We start from the raw sequence: 23,299 nt of genomic DNA, 5'->3' as shown, positions 1-23,299 counted from the left end.
TTTGTAAGTTTTTTCATCATATATTAACTTTATCGCAACAGAACTTGATCATTGTTTCGCAATCAGCATAGTGATTTGTGTTATGTATACGAAATAGGTAAGTTTTAATTACATTAACATTCTTAATTATAGATAAATGTAAGTACTTATGGAAAGATAAAGTAACACTGTTTCAATGTAGGTTGATGGATAAATAGGTGTTAGAATTTAATAAGTACGAGATGAATTATAAACACACAATTAGCATGTTAAAACTCAATGGTGCTCGCCAAGCTTAATACGCTGTCTTTGGTTAAAATTCATTCTTGGTAGCCACTAGGCCCTCTCGCCTCAGTCATTGATTTGGTCATTGATTCAACGTAAATAAAAATATATATTAAAAAGGATCCATTATTACTAACTACGTTACTATCAATTTTTAAATATTTTTATTTCCATCCACACAAAAATAATTTTATTATTAATGTATTAATTATATTTAAAATTTAAGTAAGTGTTGTGAAAATAATATGTATTTTTTTTACCTTCATGAATATACCTACAATACATATTGATATATTAATTTAACACAAAGGTCACCAAAATAACTTGTAAGAGTTTCGAAAGTATCTAATTTAAGCTAACAATAAGTCGACGAAAAATATTAATGTCGACATTATTGTCATATAAATATACGCCAATGGACTAAATAAAGATGCGTAGATTTGTATGATGAGTAACTGTACGTATTTATATATCAAAACGTTATATTTCATTCAAATATTTTTATTTTTGGATAAAAGAAGGTGAATCGGAATTGATGTCATCTAACCATTAGAACAATATAATAATTAGTTTATCATGTATCTTTTAGTCTAAATAAAAAAAAAAGATTATACTTCCCCATACAATGCAAGTTTAGTTATACAAAGTTGATTAGATGTTCTTTCTTTGTTAATATAAAATTGAATACATGATAATAGAAGTTGATTAATATATAAGTTTATGTAGGAATAATCTGTAAGCGGTCTTACTGCGCCTGTGCAAGAATAGTTCTGGATGCCTGGGTAGATAATGGATGTTGACTTTTATTTGTTATCAGGTAAAAAACAACCAATTAGGTATTTACTATGTAAATCATTTTTAATACAATTGTTTCAGATACTGTTGTTATAAATATAACATAGCTTATAAGTTATATCCCTAATTCGTATTATTTATTTTACTAAATTAAATTTATATGTCCATAAAAATAAAATAACATTATTTTTTTTGGTAACAAACTTTTTATTTACAATTTCCTATTTAAATAAATATAACGAATTAAATACTGAACATGATGATGGGACACGTTTGGATCGTACACAAATGCTCTTAAAAAATATTATTTTCTGATTGAAGCATTTATTACTTTCTAATATGAAATACTCCCTGTTTTATTACAGTACTGAAATATACTAAATTTAATTTTAATGCTAGCAACATTTATACTCCTCTTTTTCGAAGCGCCAACTAGTGGCCAATATCCGTAGTTTCTTATTGATATCTCTCACTTCGGGTTCATGTTGTATTATCTCGATCATTTGTGCTACTTTGTGACAAATCTAATGTTTATTGAATATGTGTTTGTGTTTAATTTATACCGGGATTTAATGTATTAAAAATCTTATCTCAATGTTCGTGTCGTACGACAAGTTCATTTCAAAACCAATGACATTATATGAACTCGATGTGCGTTTTGGCCATTTTACTTGGCTTGCGTTGGTGATTCGTATATAGTCACGTGACCAAAGTGGTTTTCGGATCAATGGCGCCAAATGACTATTACAGAAAATGTACGTAAAAATGTATATTATCTGCTTGTTAATACTTTAAACATAATGAATGCCTAATCGACTTTTACATTGCTATACATACATACTCGTATATCTATATCCAAATGTATAGGAATAAAATGATGCGTAGGACTCACGTCAATCTGGCAACAAAACAGTGCTGCTATCTATGTTGTCAATTTTGTTATGTAGTGTAATGGAAGACTATCCGTCTGATAAATATTTACCGTAGATATTGCAAAATGGAATTGTCGGAATCCATCTTAGTGTTAAGTGAGTGGATTTTTACCATTTGTAATTGACGAATATATAAGTAAAAGGGTACATGATAAAAGTAATGTGCCCGCCTCTCTTCTCGGACCTTCCGAGCAATCCGCAGGCCCGCCATACATTTTACTCATGAAATAGTGAAACGTCAAACGAGATTGTTGTTAATTGTCTTTAATATATAAGAAAAACAGTGTTTTGCTTATTGAACTTATTATATCTTTAACTTTCAATTAAAACTTGATCGCTTGATAATTTTTTATCGTGATTTTATCGATGCCAAGAACCGAGTTGACATATTTGATTTTAAACGTCAAAGTGCATTTTTATCTAAATTTATTATTTCATATAAATGTTTTAAGCTGTTTCATTAGGTTTATCCAATCATATAATTAGTTGTTTCATAGTATAACTTTAACCATGTCTAAATAAGTAGTCACTATATTATTAGTAAAAATATACACTCTTGTAATATTTATAAGTAGATAGTCTATATTATAAGAATAGTATAATTTCATATTAGAACAATACTTTTGTTGCAGGTTGCACTTATTTTGTGGTTGCAAACTAAAATGTCATCATGTGAATAATGTGACATTCTACACAATGTTGCTTCCGCGTTCTAAGTGTAAAGCAGTGAAGGGTTCGTGAACATGTAGGTTGTGAATAAACTAAATAAGATGTCGTTGCGAGGCACAAAGCGGGCGTCTGGGATGCGTGGGGAGGAGGCGGGTGCATCCAAACGTCGACGGACAGACAACGAAGAGGCACTTTGGCAGCTTCGCCCTGTCAGTGACCTCAAGATGTCATCTATATATAATAGAAGTGCCTCTGAGGCACCTGCTGAACTATTCAGGTTTGTGACTGTCTTTAGATAATATCTAAGTTAAATTGTATATGTGTAATAGAATTATTCATAATTTTAGTATATATTATAGCTGCTATGCGACTTTAACAAATTTTGTAAATAGAATAATCATCCACTAAAAGCATTTTACTGTAAGTCAAAATATTAAAATATTATATTGCAGTGCAAACTTTAAACATATATGTTAAGACTGCTGTGTTTATTTATATATTTAAATTAAATTTTTATTTTGTTATTGCAAAAAGATTGCCCTTTTATTTTTATGGCTATGCTATACAAGCATTGCGAAAATATGATAAATGTATTTTATGTTAGTTGTGAAACATAGCTTTGCCTTAAAATTTTCTTACTGTCTAATTAGATTTTAGTTAGGTCCAAGTTGATGGTTTAATCACAGTCAGAATAAGATATTTATATTATAATACCATTTGTATAATTTGTATTATAGTAATCAAATATTAACTAAATCTAAACCAACTTAAATAAAACTAAATCATTATTGCTGCTATAATAGCTGTAACTAGCACTCGAGGAGACAATTTTAATTTTTTTTTTCATTTTTAAACAATATAGTTTTCTGTAATTGTATTGAATCATATATAATTCAAATTAATCTTATATTAAAAAAAAATCTGTTAACCCGTTTTATGAACAACTATTATTTGTTTGACATTTTAACATTTAATTTTTTAGTTTTCATAAAGAAATAACTTCAATCATGAGATATACAAATGTAACAAATTAATATGGATATAATATAATAGCTGTTCATAAATCAAAATGAATTTAAATGAAATGAAATGTTACGGTTTATATTTATTGGATTTATTTGTCAACAATAGATAAGGCAGATTGAAAGTTATTCTATTGTAAAATTTATATGCTATGTATATAATATATATTTAATTAAAAACATTGCTAAACTTGTTGCGATTGTCATTTGGTGTAAATATTGTGAAAAGTGTAATTCCAATTTATTGCAAATAGTAATTTACTACTTGTGAATTAATATAAAGCAAAACATTAAAGTTTTTTTTCCAGAATTTAAAAATAACACTTTTCACTATGAAATTTATAGTAAGTTATATTTTTGACAATCCATCATTATATATGATGCATGTATTTAAAATTATTTGTATTTAAACCTAAATACTTAATTTAGTGAATAAGGGGTTGAATAAGTTCCTTTTCAAATTTGTAAAAAAAATTTTTAGTTCAAACTGAGTTTTATAATATAATTATAAGGCATCTACATAAATATATATATATATATCTAGCCTTGTTAAATTGTGAATAATTTGCTTAGCTTACTGATCTAGCTTTAAAAAATATTGGTTTTGTTTAAAATTTACTTAAAATATTACATCAATAATCAATGTTGCATTTAATACATTTAATTTACAAAATATATATATATTTAGTCTAGAAATTATAAGTAAGGTTACATACAATATTTGTTTTGTAAAGCTAAGACAATTTGTAACTTTTCACACAGTGATTTTTGTAATTTCATCATTGTAAATTATATAATTTTTAAACAGTTAAGATTTGAGTGAAATACTTTTTTCAATGCATAATAGTTATTAAAAAGTTATTACATGAAAATTCCAGGAAAGATCTCATCAGTGCAATGAAGTTACCTGATTCGGAACCTTTAACACCGAGCGAGTACTGGATTATCAATGATGCTTGGAAGCAGGACTGGGAACGAGGGGTGCAAGTACCTGTCAATCCTGATTCATTACCAGCTCCAAAAGTTAAAATCATTTTGAATCCACCACCACCCAATTTTGAAGAATTTAAATTGTAAGTTTGCTGAATCAATATAATGATTTATTATACAAAGTAAGGAAAAAAAGTTTATTTATTATTTTGAAAATAAAAAATTGTCAACAGACCAACCGACAAATACATTCACCTGACGCAAGACACACAGTATCAGGTAGAAGTCCATTTATTGAGTACAACTCCAGCACAAGCAGAAGCTGCTTGCAGCTATGATTTGGATGCAACAGACACAGCTTGGCTAAAATTGCTAAATGCTGAAAGGGCACGAGCAGGAGCAACATCAGTCACTGAAGACCAGTTCGAAAAGGTCATTGAAGAACTAGAGGCAAGTGATTTATACTATTTTAATATATTACTTTAATATAGCACTTTAATTTGTGTGCTTATGTGTATTTATTTCAGACAAAAACACTTTTTATTGTTAGTATTTTCTGTTTTTGGCGTTTGAAATAAGTCCATTGCAATCTGTTTGATAACTTATTATAAATTCTATGGAGGGTTTGAAACACAATTTATTTTATAAATAATTTTAGTATCAATATCATTGTTATTAAGAAAGAAAATAATATATGATACATAATAATAATAATGTCCTTCAGTTCGATTTTGGTCACGGCGGTCAATCTCAAGAGAGATTATCCAACTGCGGAGATATTATAGTGCACAAAATTTTGCGCAAACACAGGTGCACTCTCTATTCCCTAACTCTCATAATCCGATGAGACGGCAATCCGACACGACCGGAAAGAGTTCAGGCGCAGGACCAATAGCTGTACGTGCTTTCCGAGGCACGGGAGTGTACAAACTTTCAATTTCCAGACTCCGGACTGCTACTGAGAATTTTCTGACCGAAAAACCCAATAACTTTTTACTGGCTCACCTTGGGAATTAAACCCAGGACCTCCGGGTCTGCGGGCTTATATCAAGCTACTAGTCCAACGAGGCAGTCAAGATGATACATATAGTTTTATAGAAAGATAATGAAGACATTTTTTCAAGTATGAGTAATTGAAACAAATTGTAATGCCAATGTGGTATACCATTGCCGTAAACGGTTTTTATTCATATGTTTATATAAACTGAAGATCCGACGACTGTACGGCTACAACGCAATATACGCAAAACTTACGCATCCGATGCTGCTGTTCGTAGTTGCCACTCTTACGCACGCTTACGTATTAAAATTACAAAAGAAAAAGTAACATTACTTTAAGTTATGAAAAATTTAAACAATGCAAAGCTTAGGGCACATTCCCCACAATAGTAGTAATAAATATACAATTCGATAAAGACTTTCAAGTAGAACATAAAATATGATAAAGCATAAGGTTTGATACATATTAATCATCATCTATTTTTGATGACAATAATGATCTAAACTTTAACAAAAAATCTTTTCGGTAAATCATATTAAATGCAAAACTGACAATTGAATATAATTTCGTATACATAAATTTGTGTAGAATTGTCTTTTAATGACAAAATTTGTGTTTTAACTAAAGAAGAGACTAATCGAAAGTAACAGTATTGTATAAAAGTTTCCACAGAAAGATTCTAAAATATTAAATCGTGAGTAGTTATGACTTACTTAGGGATAAAAGTAGCAATAAAATCTTAATAATATTGAAATGCAACAGAATAATTTATAAAGAACCATCAAAGGATACAAATTGAGAGAAAGTACATTTAGTACAAAAGTTATATTTCAATGGGATACACAAGATTACTTCTGGAAAATGTAAATGATAACAAATCAATTATGTTATCTATAAATCAGATCCAGTTTTAAATAATGTATCAGACATGTAAGTCAGTCATTTTCTCAATATTATAAATGCGAAAGTGAGTTTTTTTGGTTACGCTTTCACGTCTTAACTGCTCAATCATCATCAGGAATTTGCATACGCGTGGTACAGGGTATAGAAAAGGACATAGCGTAACACCTACCTCACATGCGGAAGAAGCCGGGGGCGAAAATTAGTATAAAATGAAGTTAAAGATTCATAATTAAAATATAAATATATAATACAAATAAATGGAGCCTTAAAGATTGAAAATAACGAGTAATTAATAGGATAAGCCTCTCTATCAAAAGTATTTATAGTAGTATTTATATATTATTCTAAAAATATGTTAAAAATATCAAGTAGAAAAACAAACGCTTAAAGATAAAAATATTTATTTTTAAAGAAAAACCATTTCATAAATACCTTTCCCTATAAAATTTCTATCTGCTATAATTGATAGACAAGAGAAAATAATTTGCCTTAGAAACTTATAAGAAACTTATTTGATAAAATAAGTTGTCTAACACTTATTGATTCTAATTAATCTATTCTATTAACCAGGTTAGCCGGTCGTCGACTGCTTCCAAAAGCAGTCGACGTTCAAGAAGCTTAGTGTAGAATATATGGTATGGGACAGTAAATGTCTTACCTCCTAAACTACGACGATTGTGTACCAGGCTTTCGTCTCGAAATCATTTCTTGTACTTTGCTCTCGAACGCTAAGCAGAGTGACAACTCTGTTACTTTGACACGTGCTGGTTTCTGAGCATCCCGGGTAATCCTGGTAGGAAAGAGTGTTAAACGAGAAACTACGAGAAAGGATCTACATAGCATAATCATCCCGGCTAAAGGTGAGGCGATGACGGTGGCTAGGGCACGTGTACAATATGAAGCATTATCACAGTTTACGGATTGCAACAAGCAGGACGAAGTGGCTTTCAAAATCATGTATAATGGTTGGGAAGAACTCGTAGAGGACCGTGCGGTTTAGAGGAACCTTAGAGATATTTATGTTACCCACGACCGAGGCTGATTTGCAAACCTAACCGATAAGCGGTACATAAAGTAGCTCATTTCCGTTTCCACTACACATATGTGTGGTGTGTGAAGCTTCAATGAGAGAATGTGGTCGCTTATGCCATGTGACCTCTTAATGCATTGTACGGTCATGAAAGTTGCAGGTACTTCTACTAAGACTTTGTCTTAATCGCCGAATATAGAAAAAGCAACGCTGAAACTTAAAAAATAAACAATATAAAAACACGTTATATAGCCCTTTCCGTTCTACATTCATAATGTAAATTTAACGAAATAGGAATTGTTGCAGATATCCGGAAAAGACAAAGACAGAAAAAGTTTTTTTATGTATTTGGTAGGCGAACTGGCAAATTAGCCACCTGATGCTAAGCTGTTATTACATCCCATAGATGGTGGGCGCCATATGCGCCATCTTAACTTAGTAAAATATTATTGAATCAATTATTAGGTCATCACTAAAATTAAATTTTATATAATTTTTTAATACATTTTACCGTACTGTAATAATTTTAACGATTTTCTACTTCAATAATGCTATTTATGGAATACTAGCTGCTCCTCTCATTTCACGTGGGTCGCATTTTATAAAGTCGTATAATGTTTCTCAATACATTTTTATTGATTATCTAACGAAAAAAATAAGATCTTGATATTTGCGCGTTAGTATACGTTAAGCGACAGGTCTGATTTATCTTTCATAACTGCTGCTCAAAAGTGTTAACGTTATTGATTACTTTTTTTAGTTTTTATGAATTACAAAATTAGTATATTTTTTTAGCTATGAGTTTGATAATATTATTGAAGCAAAATTTAATTCATGTTATGTTATATGTGTGTAAGTATAAAAAAATATTGTTTTAGGTTCGAACTTGGGACAAGATTCAAGCCATCATCAAATCTGAAGAAGGTTTAGGTATTGAATACGATGAAAATGTTATTTGTGACGTATGCCGATCACCAGACTCTGAAGATGGAAACGAGATGGTGTTTTGTGATTCTTGTAACATTTGCGTGCATCAAGCTTGTTACGGAATCACTGTAATACCTGATGGTTTGTTTTTTTTTTTTCTACAATAAATAATAATATTAATATTATTACCATTAGTAATTGATAATTTTTTTTAGGTCAGTGGCTATGTCGTCCTTGTGGTGCTGGTTTTAGGCCAACTTGTGTGTTGTGCCCTAATCTTGGTGGAGCTATGAAATGTACACCGTCTGGTCATAAATGGGCCCATGTTAGCTGTGTTCTTTGGATACCTGAAGTTTCGATTGGTTGTGCAGAAAAAATGGAACCAATTACTAAAATAACCTCCATTCCTGCTTCACGTTGGTCTTTGGTGTGTGTTTTGTGCCGTGAGCGTAAAGGAGCTTGTATTCAATGTTCGGTAAAGACTTGTAAGACTGCCTATCATGTTACTTGTGCATTTAAACATGGACTAGAAATGCGTGCAATTATAGAAGATGAAAACGCGGATGATGGCGTTAAATTGCGTTCGTATTGCCAAAAGCATAGTGTTAATTCGAAAAAAGAAAAGTGTCCTGGTTCTGGTTCAGAAGAAGAAGAGGTGAAGAGGAAGCGCCGAAAAGACATGACGTCAGAAGAAAAGACGCAAGCCCGTGCGGCACGTCTTCAAGAGATTGAGGGAGAGTTTGATCGTCATGTCTGTGTAAAAGATATTAGTGCACATCTTATCGATGTTGATCAAGACGCTATTACCTATATTTATAATTATTGGAAACTAAAAAGGCGTGCAGCACACAATCGTCCTTTGCTGCCACCTAAATCAGATGATCATGAGCTATTGACTCATAGACAGGAACAAGCTGATCTTGATAAAATGAAAATGTTTGTTCAGCTGAGACAAGATTTAGAGCGAGTACGAAATCTATGTTACATGGTTAGCCGTAGAGAAAAACTATCTCGTTCCTTCTTTCGAATGAGAGAACAGACATTTCACAAACAAGTAGCAGTGTTAAGTTCAGATCATACAATTGCAGGCGCAGACTTGGCAGCTATCATAGAGGCTAATCATGGTCCATCAATATATGATAGATTATATTCCCATGCTAATGCTCCTGACCACAAAAACGACTTCGATAATCTTCTTGCTCGTATAGCACCTCAAGATTCAAGTGATGATAAGAAAAAGGACAGAAATGGTCTTGTCCGGGGATCAAAATCTGCAAATCCTTATAAGAAACATTACGTAAACGGTTCTCGACGAAGTGGAAGCATGTATAGTGGACTATCAAGCGAGGAAAGTGGTACAGAGGTTAGTCGTAATGCCAAGTATCGTGGTCGTACCATTGGTTCAAGTACTGATGAAGATGTAAAGAAACCGGCTACATCTCCAAAGAAAAAGGTCTCACCTAAAGGAAAAGGAAAGAAATCTCCAAAGAAGCCTGAAAGGAAGAAAAGAAAAATACCACAATCTAAAGCAGTTATTGAAAGTAGTAGTGAAGATGACACTATAAAATCGAGACCAATGATGATGAAAAAAGACAGGTCTCGTAGTAAAACCCTTCAACAAATGGAAAAAGAAATGACAGCGGGAAAAACAGGTCAATCTGGAACAGACAGTGATGAATTGATTCCTATCAGGACAACAAGGAATAGTAAATTTCCAGTCGATATATATTCAGACAGTAGCGATACAGCTTCTGTCAAAGAAGAAATTAAGCCCGAAAAGTCGAAACCCAAAAATGATAAATCTAAATCTGAGAAATCTAAAAATATTAAATCTCCAAACGAAAATGATTCACAGCAGCCCTTACCTCGAACTAAAGCTGCTATGAAAGAATTCATTTCAACACAACCCGAAAAGAAAAAATCTGTAGAAGATAAACCAGCTCCAAAAAAGAGAGGAAGAAAACCTTCAAACAAAGAGAAAAAGCTACCCGTTAAAACCGAATCAGATGATGAAGCAAAAAATAAAGAAAATATTAAGTTGGCTAAGCAAAAAGATAATCCTACAGATTTAATTGTACCACAACGTCAAGCTGCAAAGAAAGCTTCAGAAAATATGCGTTCTACAACTACAGTTAAAAAAGATGAATCAGGTACTGAAAAACAAGTCAGTGGAGATGATGCTAAATCGAAACCGAAAATAAAGTCAAAGGGAAAAGAGACTAAAGATATTCCAGAAAGAGTAGGAAAGAAAAAGTCGTCTAAAGATCAAGATAAAGAGCCCATATCATATGTTCCACAAAGACAAGCAGCTAAAAAGGCAGCTGCACATATAAAAAGTGGGCTGGGAACGAAAGCTGCCCCGACAGAAGCAAATGAAAGTGAGAAAAAGAAAGAAACGGATAAAAGTGAAACTAAAAGCTCACCGAAAAAAGATGATTCTAAAAGATCAAAATCTCCAGTGAAGGAGAGTTCCAGTTCTTCATCTAATACCAGTAGCAGTAGTTATTCATCATCATCGAGCTCAGAAGAAGAACATGAAAAACCTGGCATGAAACCAACAGCTAAAGCTCGTGAAATTAAGCCAGCCCCTAGGCAACCATCTATGTTTTCACCTCCTGGCCCTAGACCCACAGTGGACTTGCCCTTTCTTGACAAGGTGTCAAAACCATTGTCTTCAACTAGTGCCTCGAGTGATTCTGACAGCTCTAAAGGATCAAGATTTTCCGGCTCTGGAAGTCCCTCTCCCAAGCGTCCCCGTAGACGCCGAAAGAAAAAGAGCATCTCAATTGATGCTTCCCCTCGCAAGGCCCCAGACAAGAAGCTTAAAACTTCCGAACTGGAGTCCGAGTGTGGGGTATCATCACCGCCTATTGAAGGAGAGAAATCGAGCAGACCCAGCGATACGCGTGCTGCCACGCGTGCTCGGACCAGAAGCACTGCTACAAGCGGAAATTTGCCTAATAAGTCTGATGCCCGACAGAGAAAACCATCTAAAGAGTTCACAGGACATACCTCTACATCCAATAAAATATCCAAAGAGACCAGCCAGCCCATTGAATTTACAGCTCCGAAACGGAAAACGGACGAGGAGATAAAGAAAGATATCATGTTGCCCACGGCTGATGTATCAAAAACTGATTCGAAAGCAACAAAATCGGCTAAAATTAAACGGTGTAGTCTATCTTTTGAAGATAATAAAGAAGATAAAGTAAAAACAAATGATGACACAGTTCCTGTGAAAAAGGCAAGTCCAAGAAAAAGTGCTGAATTAAAACATAAAATTGTTGCTGGCAGGAGAATGAGCATCGTGGATCCTCCTACAAAGGAAATTTTACTACCACCGAAAGAGACCCGTGAACATAAAGTAAATGAAAAGCGTTCTAATAGACGAGATTCACAAGCTAAAGATCGAACTAATCTGTCTCCAATCAAGAAAACTATTGTAACAATTGAAAATGCACCACCTGTAGAAATAGTAGAAAAGAAACACCCTAGTATTATTAATGACTTCCCTGATTCTGATAAAAATTGGTTACCAAAAGCTTTAAGCCCCAATGTTCATCCACCTCCTGTAGAAAAGCCAGGTGATCATGAAAAATACATGACCGAAGACAAGTCACTTGACTCAGATTGTGCAGATAAAAGTAGTATTAAAATGATTGCCAAAATACAAGCTAATTTAAACGAAAATACTATGATTAAATCACCAAAGACGCCAATGGATGCCAGAACGATTGATCCTATTGACGTGGACAATCCTATTTCAAGAACAATTAGAAAACGTTCAATACTAGATTCAGAAAAGAAATTCATTACACAAGACTCCAGTCACGTCCAAGGAGTTGAAATATCAAAGAGTGCAAAAATACCGTCTACGCTTAATCCATTCCCTAACAGAACAATGTTTTCGCCTCAGCCTAAAGATAATGAATTATTCGAATTTGATATGCTTGCTGTTGATGATGGATTTAATCATGATGAAATGATGAAACCTTTTACATCTTATCCCGAAATCTTTTTGCAAGAAGTTTCTAAAGAACAGGGTGTACAAGAAACGTTAAATTTGGTTGATAGGCTTCGAATGCAATTAAATAAAAAAGCACCTGTTGAAAATGTTCCTCATGACGATGGGGTAATGAATGACAAAGATCCGCGAGATGACGAAGAGGGACGAGATGATCTTACAAATAATGAAAAGAGTAAATCTGAAATATTGTCAGGAAAGGCAGATAGTATTAAAGTGTCTTCGAAAGATACTGAAATTTCTAATCACTTTTCAGAGTCACGAGAAAGTATTGATCCTATAAGAGAGAGGAGGATTTCAGAAAATAAAGAAGATCAAAATATTCCTATGACCTCTAATGAAAAATGGATGGAGCTAAATATATCTCAAAATGAAAATGAATCCCAACTAGATCAGTCGAGCGAATCAAAATATGATACTGCTTCATATACTGAAGATTTTAAGGAACCCGCTACTGTTCAATCTATTAATTCTGTTTCAGAAGTTGGAGATTCAATATCGTTATCCAAACAGAGTGATGATTCACAATCTCTATCAGTAGTTGACCATTCTGTGCATAGTAATGACCCTGAATTAACACAAGATAATCAAACCTATGATAATAATAATTCCGTAATACATTCTGATTGCGCTACCATATCATCGCCATACATGAGTCGTGCTTCAAAATGGAAGGAAAGCAAGATAACGACCCGAAGATCTTCAGCTTCAAGTACAAATTCAGAAGGGTCTGTGTGTTCTCAAAAAACAGATATAAAATCTCATCTCAATTGTGAATCTCGTCAAGGACCAGTGATGCCTGAAATTGATCCATATCCACCAATGCCAGCCTATTCATGTCGCGTCGAACCAACGATGCCTTTGAATCAATATACAAGCTATCCACCAAATGCGTCACCATTTTTGAGTACTATGGGTGCTTTACCATTGTTTGCTCCAGGAGCGTGTGCTTCATCACAGTTGCCATTACCGTCACCAGGTCCCGGATTATATGCGTCTGGATTACCTTACACTGCTACTCCATTGTTACAATCTTTGCCTAAGCCGGCTTTTTCTACTTTATGTGCCGCTTTCACTTCTTCATCACAAAATATTGCATTGACAACTGCAATGATTGCTTCGCCTACTCCAAAAGTTCTTGATTCTCCGCGAGATGATATTGATGTCACAAGTAGCGATAAAATGTCTATTCATGTCGTTTCTAGTCCTAGTCTCAGCATAGAGTCATATAATGAATCAAGTAACACCAGAGCTCCTACAAAAATGTCCAATGACAGTAATGAGACTATAATGAGCTTAAGCAATCAAGATTCAAAGTCATCGCCAAAACCAACAAAAATCGTTACTAGATTCCCAGGAAAATCACCAGGTAAAAGTCCTGGTATCTCGCCTAAACAGTCTGATTCGTCAAAAAGCAGTAAACGATCGAGCAACAAGAGCAGTAGAAATCAAAGGGGACGTGGGAGGTCAAAAAGCCGTGGCAGTTATACATCAGTGGACTACCTCGGAAATTCAATTCAAAGTAAATTAGTTGGCACGGTTTATGATTTTAATGAAGAAATTGCCAATGATGGTGTAGATCTTAAAGCACTAAGAGAGCGGAGAAAATCTATAGATATGAAGGATGATAGAAAGTCTGAGCATTCTTATAAAGATTCTTCGCAATCTCCACGTGTAGTAAGTCCTGAACCAGCGAATAAGAGAACTGTTGAATGTAAAGATGAGAAAAGTACAACACCTGAACCAGTTGATGAACCTCAATCGCCTTCAAATAAATCGAATTCCGAACGAGGGCCAGGATTTTCGCAAGTGCATCCTGTACTGCCGGGACCTGTTGATATGCGCACTTATAACCCATTCGAAAATCCCGTTCCGACCACAGGCGATGCTTATCATAGCCATTTACTAGCTTTTGCAAGCGGTACAGCTGAACAACAGTTAATTGAAATTGACGAAGAAATAGAAAAACAATTGCATAGTGCTCTTATGGCTAGTAAGCCAAAGGCAGGTGCTCTAGCAGCAACGTCAGCACAAGAAATCAATGACACCGTGAAAGAAACCATAACCCAACTACCTAAAGTATCGTTATCGGATTCAAGAAATCAATTAAAAGTAAAGATAAAGGGTCCTTTCTTAGATGCTAATTATTCCGCGAGTTCGGTACAACCAGTAGTACCACAACCTCCTGCCCCGACTCACGATTCTAATACAAGTGTTTTAAATACCTCAAATAGTTCAACAACTAATATGACAGGATCAACAAATCTTAGACGTATGCGGAAAAAAGAATTATTACGTCAATATTGGACACAGGACATGAATATGGATGATCCAACTAATGCATCTACCATGGGTATAGCGCCTCCACCAGCCGCCCCTCAGCCGTTAGGCCGCGCTGTAATAACTATACCTAAAGCAGTGGCTTCTATGACGAGCATACCTACAAGAGAAGATTACAAAATAACTGATAGCCCAGTAGAAAAGAAAAAACGTAAGACAACCAGTGGTCTCTCTCGTGAATTACGACATTTGGAAGTGAGCATGAACAACGATGCTGACCCATCTGATGATGTGAAATTATCTAATTTCGCTGGCACTTCAAGTCAGGCTCATAAGAGGCGTGGTCGGGTATCTACAAAACCAAACCGCTCCAACGCAACATCACCAGTAACTCCAAAGTTGAAAATAAAAATCGGTTCCAACATTGTTCAACAAGTAAATGATGAACCCACCGGATTCCAATTTCGGCCTCCTAAAAAACGGTTACAGGCTTCCATTCCTAAACCAAGTTTGGAAGACTTACGACGAGAAAGTATGAAGTATCGGCGCATGGTAATGGCCGATTTCGAAGAAGATGAAAAAACTAATAAACACAAACCTACTAAGAGCGAAAAACGTAAAAAGAAGAAAGAAAAGAAATCGGAAAAAGAAAAGCTCCAAGTGGTAAACAGTAAAAGTGAAAGTGCTACAAAGTTGATAATAAAAATAAAGCGTACCAAGGACGATGAAAGAAAAGTAGCAGGTTCGGAAGGCGGACCGATAGCCGGTGCAGCAGCTGCGGCGCCGGAGCCATCAGTCGATCCATTCGACTATGATCCAACGGCGCCAGATCCATTGGCTATCGATCCACCTTTCAGCTCTGAAGCTGCTTCGACCTTGCGCAGAATACGGACAGATAAAGTGACACCCATTCGATTAAAATTATCACGCAGCTCCCAAGGCTCGGGATACGTTATGAAGGAAACCGGCTCCTCCGGGCCGGGCTCGGAAGGGTCCAGTGTAGAGGCGGCGGTGACATCCGCTCCTTCTACCTCGGCCTCGATTCCTTTGTCGGTTAATAAACACTGTGAAGTGAGGTGATATAAACCGCGTAAAAAGCGTTAAATATGGACATTGGACCTTAAACACTAGTGTACAGTAATTATAAGTAATAACTGTAAATAGGTTTTTAAATAAAACTATCCACTTTTAATTCTTGATGTAGTTTATTACATTATTTATTTGTATAAATGGAAAGCTCAATGATTAACTTAAAGTTACTCTAAGGTATTTTTGTGCATTTTGTGATGCGCAAGTAAATCTTATTATAACATATTATATATTTTTGTTAAAGTTACTATTTTACTTTGTGCCTCATAATATGGAATCTCATTAAACATATTATCATTGTAAATTGATATCGATATGTTAGGTATTTAATTCTCAAAGCTGCTCTATCACAATGTACATCACAGACTGGCATGGCATTGACTTTCAATTTACTTTATATAAATATAGTAAATTATATATATATATATTATTTAAAATAGTTCCATTTAGATAAATACTAATTTTATATATTTATAATATTAGTGACAATTTGTCTGTGACAAATGCATAATAAAATATAATTTGGATAATATGAAGAAGCTGGGCTTCTCAGATTTTATTACTTTGTTAACGAGTAGTAATGAATTTAAATTTTAAAAATGTTTTTTTATTTTATTTGTCATAATTTTTCATTTGAATGACATTTACCACATTTAACTTTATATATAATTTTACACTATTTTGATGGAAAAAGTATATGAAATTTATTTATTAATTTTAGGTTATCAATGCCGTGCCCGTCAAAAAAAAAATGTTTATTTATTTACCAAAACAAAAAAAAAATTATAATCATAACATTTATAGCTCACGGCCCGGAATTTAACTAAGTATATAATTGTTTTAATTTACTTTCAAATTTTGAAACAATTATCGAATTGAGTTAAACATTGTTACACTTGGATAACGTAAATAATAATTAGCAGGAGATCCTGATCAAGTTCATTATTTTTAAAACGAGCAAAGCCAATATCAGAGTCCATATTATTCTGTTATTTCAAACAGGTGAACATAGTTTTGGATTAAACTAAATTTTTTTAACACACCTGAAATCATAAACATGAGTTCAAAATTATTCTATGAAATCATGTTAGCGATTTATTAATTTTGAAATGGCGTGGCAGAGAAATAAGTCTTATGAATTATGTTTTTTTTTTAAATTTCTCTTTGTACATCCTTAATGTAATTATTTATAATGTTAATTTGGAAATGTAGAAACTGTATATTGGACTGATTGGCATGTCGATTTAATAAAGCGATATTTTCTACATCTGCTGTGTGCAATATTTGGCAATACTCATCGGGATAGTCAAGGTTGATTGAAGGCCTAGATGGGGGTGTGTTAGTTTTAAGTGCATGTTCGTTAATCATAAATTATGTCGTAAAAATTATTTTATATTGTAAATATTCGGTTTTAAGGCGCTGTGACGGCGACTTTGCCACCTTAAAATGACATCTTAAGCCATATTGAAAAGCTGAAAGCGTAATGAACTGTATTAATTACTCCCTAAAATATAAGTATGTCTATCGATACTTATCATCTCAATGTGTGTCGTCGTGTATTTATAGTCATGTTTTCAGCATTTCAATTTCGGTTAAAGAAATTGCTAATGCTTTATCTCAATTTGGATCTACGCGATGGCAATGTTTTTGTTCGTTGTCACCGACACTTGTCCGATACATGTTAATATATTCTATTGAAACCATAGCGTCGATCCACGTCGATGATACTTTGTAAAGACTACAACATATGATATTGTAAAACATCTTAGGGCTGGACAAACGTTCTGAAGTTCATTCGGTTGGAGAAACTGAATGACGTCCGAGTCTAGCTTTAACAAATCATTCTCTGCATTTGTGATCTTATCTTGTTATATATACATTCGAACTTTTCATCTTTCTCAAAACAAAGAACGAGGAAAGATATAATTTGTCCTTATAATTTTCCTCCATACACATTAAAATGGTACTTCGATTATTATTACAGTGAGCAAGTAATAAATAAACTGTTATTGTTTAATTCGTGCATTTATTATTTTAAGATATATTTCTAAATAATTTATATAATAAGAGAATTATTAATTTTAGTAAAAAAATATAATTGTATAATGTTATGGGTTAGGAAAATTGTAAGAAGCGAGATGATGTTATGATTACTAATATTACAAATGCTGCTGGCTAGACGCATAAACTTCAAAAACCAACTTATGAATATATACCAAGGAACATTAAAAGCTTTAAATAGTGTCGTATCGCCAAACATGAATTTCAGAATGTTCTCGATCCAGCCCAGAATGTGTTAACAGAATTGCTGATAATAATTAATAGTTATTATGAACGGTAAAGACATCAAATGTATCCTAATTGAGAATGGTAATCTAGTGTAACTTTGTCAATGTTTAATGCGCTCATGTCGCTTATTACGGACAACTTTATTATGCAACAATGACATACCGATTGATTATGAATTGTACAATGCAAATGAATACGATTGTTACAGTAGAGATATCTATCGAACGTAGCACGGACCTGAGTTTTCTCACAGATACGTGGCGATTGCCCGTTACGATGTTACACCAATTGATGGGCAAAAGCCCTCGATAGTATGTAATATAATAATTCGATGTGAATGTTAAATGTTGCCATATGTAATCCGGATACAATTGTAGCTTAGTAATTACAATTGTATATTTTTGCTTCTTATCCCTATCAAATAGTAGGATGTTTATTTAATTGGTGGATCCATTAGATGTTTTCCATTGAATGTAATTAATGTATAAATGTGAGGCGACGTTAATATTCATTAAGAGTTAAACTCTGAAGTATAAAAAATAATATTCGTAGTAATTTAATGGCAGCCAGTAATCTAGATTCAATCGCGAACTTGACTTTAACGTTGAAAAAAATTAATAAACTATCTTTAAATTTTCTCTCGAAATAAAGGTTGTGTTGTTAAATTATATTAGTTACGAACGGTTTACGCTTTCTGTGAACGCTTATTCAAAATTAATAATTCATTTTTTCAAACTTTGGCGGTTATCCTTAGTACATTTGCATCAGTAACTCACTGTGGTCACGTTTGAACGCAAAAACATGCGCATTGTCTTCTTTAATTAAATCAATATTTCATTTGTTTCTTTGTCATCTCTGTACACATATACTACATTTCATGGCTGCATTTTTAAAGCATGTTGAGCTCCTCGGTTTTCAGACTCTGAGCAGACTTCATTTGTAAATATAATAGGTGTATTCATACTCTATATTTAATCATAATATTTAAAGTATCAAGTAAATTTAATAATAATTGACACAACTTATAATCGTTCTTAGTATTACACACGTACATTCATCGTTTTCTAGCCGTAAAAAAGTAGTGTTTCGGTATCGTAATTTCATCGTTTATTGTTAAATGAATGTCAATGAACCCCAGATTAGAGCTTAATCGTGACGTAGTCGTTTTTGAATCTTTTTAAAACCAAAATTATAATAACAATAATAATTAGTAATTAAGTGTGTAGCCCACAAGGTAAATAATACTTGAATTAGATGTACTCTTCTGAACTGATAAGGTAATAATATTACTTCTCAGGAACGACATATGTATTTAATAGTCGTAGAATATTTGTCACATCTTTTTAATAATATAGGTTTGCTCAGAATCTTCTTACGACTACTTTCAATTAATTGATTATGAAATGTATGAAAAAAATAATTTTGTATAATTTACAAATTATAAAAACTATTTTGGACTTTTCGATTGTAATTTACATTTAAAGTCATTGATTGCATATTGGATATGATACATCGGATCTCTGTTTGTATCACAATTAAAGTAGTATACTTAAAATATGTTTTTATACGAAATTAAATCATAAATCAGGACTAAAAAACTTGTAGGGCTAAGAAATTATCTCAAAAATAATTTGCTATAAAAACAAAATCAAAACTAATTAGACAGATATTATTTTTATTATCCTCTTTCTACATATGTTCTTTGCATACAACACAACTTCAATAAAAAAAGTTTATGTCATAAAGTAATGATATCAAGTAATATCAGCAATCGTAGACGCACTATACTAATTATTCTGCAATTTCCGCAATACCAGACTTCGCAATTTAATTGAGAAGATTCAACTTTGTATTAAATTTCGATTATTCATGGTAGACCAGTGAGAATGTGTTTCAACCCGTTTATTATTTGCAGAGATTGCAAAACATAATTGAAATTCAATTTTTTTTAATAAACTATATCTTTTTTTATAGGACTTGTCTAAACTTTTTTACTCGCCATTCATATCATAATTATAAAGTATTAAAATATGCAAAGAACATTGTAATGTTTACTCTGCATACTTACGTTACATTTTTTTTTAATTATCTACATGTATATACCTATGATGTCATATGAACCAAAAATTTCAATTGCTTAAAAGAATTTCGCTATTAAACTTTTAAAGAATAAAATATTTGGCTGTAACGAATGTTTGTCTAAAATTTATTGTTAATTCATAATACAATAATAAACTGTTTAAAAATTTTAATCATAAAACGTCTTCATTAAATTTTAATAAGTTATGTGATACCCCATATATTTTTAAGCTAAATTATATTTCTAAATGGTAATAAGTACCAAATTCCATTATTATATTAAATAATTTTAAATGGACATATTAATTTCTCTTGTTCGTCGTTGCTTAACAAAAACGATTGTAAACTAACAATTATTTGGCGAATATTTGTTACAAGCCCAATTATTAAAAATTATTTTACTTTACTGTGATTTGTTAAGTAAACAACAAAATCACACTTAGTGCGTCTTCCGATTTGCGTTTTCTCATGCAAGTATTAAAATTTTGTTCGTCTAAGCTTATTTAATTCATCGAAACTTGAATGCTTTATACGTTTATACGTTGGCATGTTTCAAATCTCCTTTTTACGCACAAACAACCCTCATGAGCTAAATATCATCACATTTTAATATTTGTCGTCGATCATTACCTTGTTACTGTGATTTGTTTTATCTTATATTATATTATTAAATTTAGGGTCAATGTAGAAACATTTTGTAATCGAGATTCCAATTACTGGAAATAAAAAGTAATCTTTATTATTTTATTGTAAATATCTTTTTAATATTAAACTTTACGATTAATAAAATATTTTTAACAATATAGATGTATGAAATTATTGATATTTCGATATGAGTGTATTGATTTTTGGTACTATATTATAGTCGTGTTATTAAGATTTCGTGCTTTGAGCGCATGATTTTATATGGAGTATTTTAATTTACTGAGTGTTGATTATTATAAGTGTTGTACGGAATTGTAATTTTTTATTTTTTTTAAGCGATATAAGTGTGTGTGTCGTTGATATGTGTTTATGTGTTAAATTTACATAAACAACAAAATAAGCACATTATTTTAGAGTCAGTTGAGCGACCTTGATCTCTTATGTTTCGAACTGCCTTCGAGCTAACTTATCGATTTTACATGAAGTCTTTTTCCTTTTTTACCGCAGTAAAAGTAGTAATAATAATTTTTCATATTGCTCTCAGTGTTTGTTTACATAAAACTATTTGTGAATTAGAGTACATCTTTAAAATACGCTCTGTTTGGTAATTTAGATATAACTTTATGTGCCACAGCCGCAAAAGTTATCCATGTTAGTTTTAAGTGTATGGCTGACGACTTTTACCAGTCATTATTATAAGAAAAATAAAATACATATAATATGATTATTTATGTCTTAGATGATAAGTATTAATTATAAGAGATTAACATCTTATACCACTATGCGTTTAAGTATTATGATCAACAATATTTCCAATGTTTTAAAAAATAGTGCATTAGAAATTACTTTTAATCATAAGTTGTACAAACTACTTATGTACAGAGTGTAATGTTAAGCGAATGATGCTAATTGTGGCGGACGACTGGCAGACGAGTGGCGGACGAGTGCCGAAGAGGAAAGCTATGTAACGCGGGTGTTGTAAATAGTGTATAAGTGGTCTTGTAAAATAACAAGTGTTTTCAATGTGCACATAGTCGCCTCATTCATTAAATAAATTTTTTAGATCGACTTATCTTTCATTTTATTTATAATTTAAATAGTCAAATTTAAAATTAATTTATAATATCCAATCATATTTCATGAATCAGACATTCATGAAAAAAATCATAAAAGGGTGAGCAACAATCGTGATTTCAAAATGGTGGCACACCTGTGTCACGGGAATGTAAAACCCTTGGAATCTAGGTGCGGTTTTACAGATAGTTACTGCGCATGTGCCATTTTATTGTAAAGTGTAAAAACCTTTTTAGGGCTGCCACATGTTAAAATATAAATCATACCATTTTATTACGTGCGAATTATTGCCAATATTTACTAAAGTTATTGATGTCTTTGCCCTTAATTATTGAAGAAAAACTTCTTTTTAAAAAGTATAATATCATAGTCAAATTTGGGTGAATCGCTTCTTAATATTTTCATTAATATTGTGTCATTAAAGTAAAAGTGCTTCAATGAGGTTTGATACGCATGATAGATTTTCATCCACCACATGGTTTCTTCACGATGTTTTCCTTCATCGCCAAACCGTGAAAATTAGTGGCGCTTGCCTTTGTGGCGACTACATTTTTATTACAGTATATGTAGGCAGGCATGCAAATAGACCACCTGATGGAAAGTGGTCAGAGGACTTCTAAGATGCCTGTGGATACATTGGCTCACTCAGCCATCCAATCGGAACACACCAATACTAAGTAAGGCGATTTGGCGGTAGAATATATGATAAGTGAGAGGTACCTACCCATACGGGCTTGTACAAAGCCATATAGATCATATTTTTTTGTTTTTCTAAAAATATTTTTAATTTTTTTTTAAACATAACAATGTTTTTTGTGTTTTCCCTAAAACAGACAGATACATAATTTTTTGTTGCTTATTTTTATATAGATATTTTAAAGACCTACAAAAGTCTTATACAAATAATTTTTTTATGTGTTTATGCCGCGTTCGCTTCAAAAGCGTCAGTATTGAAAATTTTCTCTCCGAATACGTTCGCATAGTACCTAAGCATAGTGCCGTGTGGTGACGGCGACGAATATCACCACCCCATCTCATCCCGTGGGGGGCGTAGAAGTCGACCCGAGGGAATATACACCAGAGAACGGGCAGCAGCGTCTCTCTGAGTACTATGACTAACTTACTGCGATCGCCAACCCGTCTGCCAAGCGTGGCGATTATGGCATATCCCCTCATGATTCGCGCAACTAAACCACGGCCCCTAGTCCCCGGCAGCCCTGCTATTCCTAGCCTTGGTAACAGCTGTGGTAACGGCGGGGCAGGGGGTGCTAAGAATCCCCGGCAGATTTCGTGTTACCAACACCGACGACCTCTGGCCCTGGCAACATATAACACGCGTACACTGCG

General features: G+C 32.9%; 1 protein-coding gene across 2 annotated transcripts; it reads left to right on the top strand.

Moving 5' to 3' along the window:
* Positions 1-1,549: 1,549 nt before the first annotated feature.
* LOC126780767 (PHD finger protein rhinoceros) lies at positions 1,550-21,946 on the top strand. 2 transcript variants are annotated; one of them, XM_050505438.1, is made up of 6 exons: positions 1,550-1,814; positions 2,624-2,937; positions 4,561-4,755; positions 4,846-5,062; positions 8,424-8,613; positions 8,688-21,946. In XM_050505438.1, the coding sequence occupies exons 2-6, from the start codon at positions 2,762-2,764 to the stop codon at positions 15,854-15,856; spliced, it is 7,947 nt and encodes a 2,648-aa protein (XP_050361395.1). In that variant the 5' UTR covers positions 1,550-1,814; positions 2,624-2,761; the 3' UTR covers positions 15,857-21,946. The 2 variants fall into 2 exon arrangements, with proteins under 2 accessions (XP_050361395.1, XP_050361396.1); XM_050505439.1 differs by lacking the exon at positions 1,550-1,814 and adding an exon at positions 2,006-2,087.
* Positions 21,947-23,299: the final 1,353 nt, after the last annotated feature.

Source organism: Nymphalis io, chromosome Z (assembly GCF_905147045.1).
Source record: "Nymphalis io chromosome Z, ilAglIoxx1.1, whole genome shotgun sequence".
In the NCBI taxonomy this organism is placed as follows: domain Eukaryota; kingdom Metazoa; phylum Arthropoda; class Insecta; order Lepidoptera; family Nymphalidae; genus Nymphalis; species Nymphalis io.
Note: the sequence above shows the minus strand (reverse complement) of the source record. Positions and strands in the feature narration are given on the sequence as shown.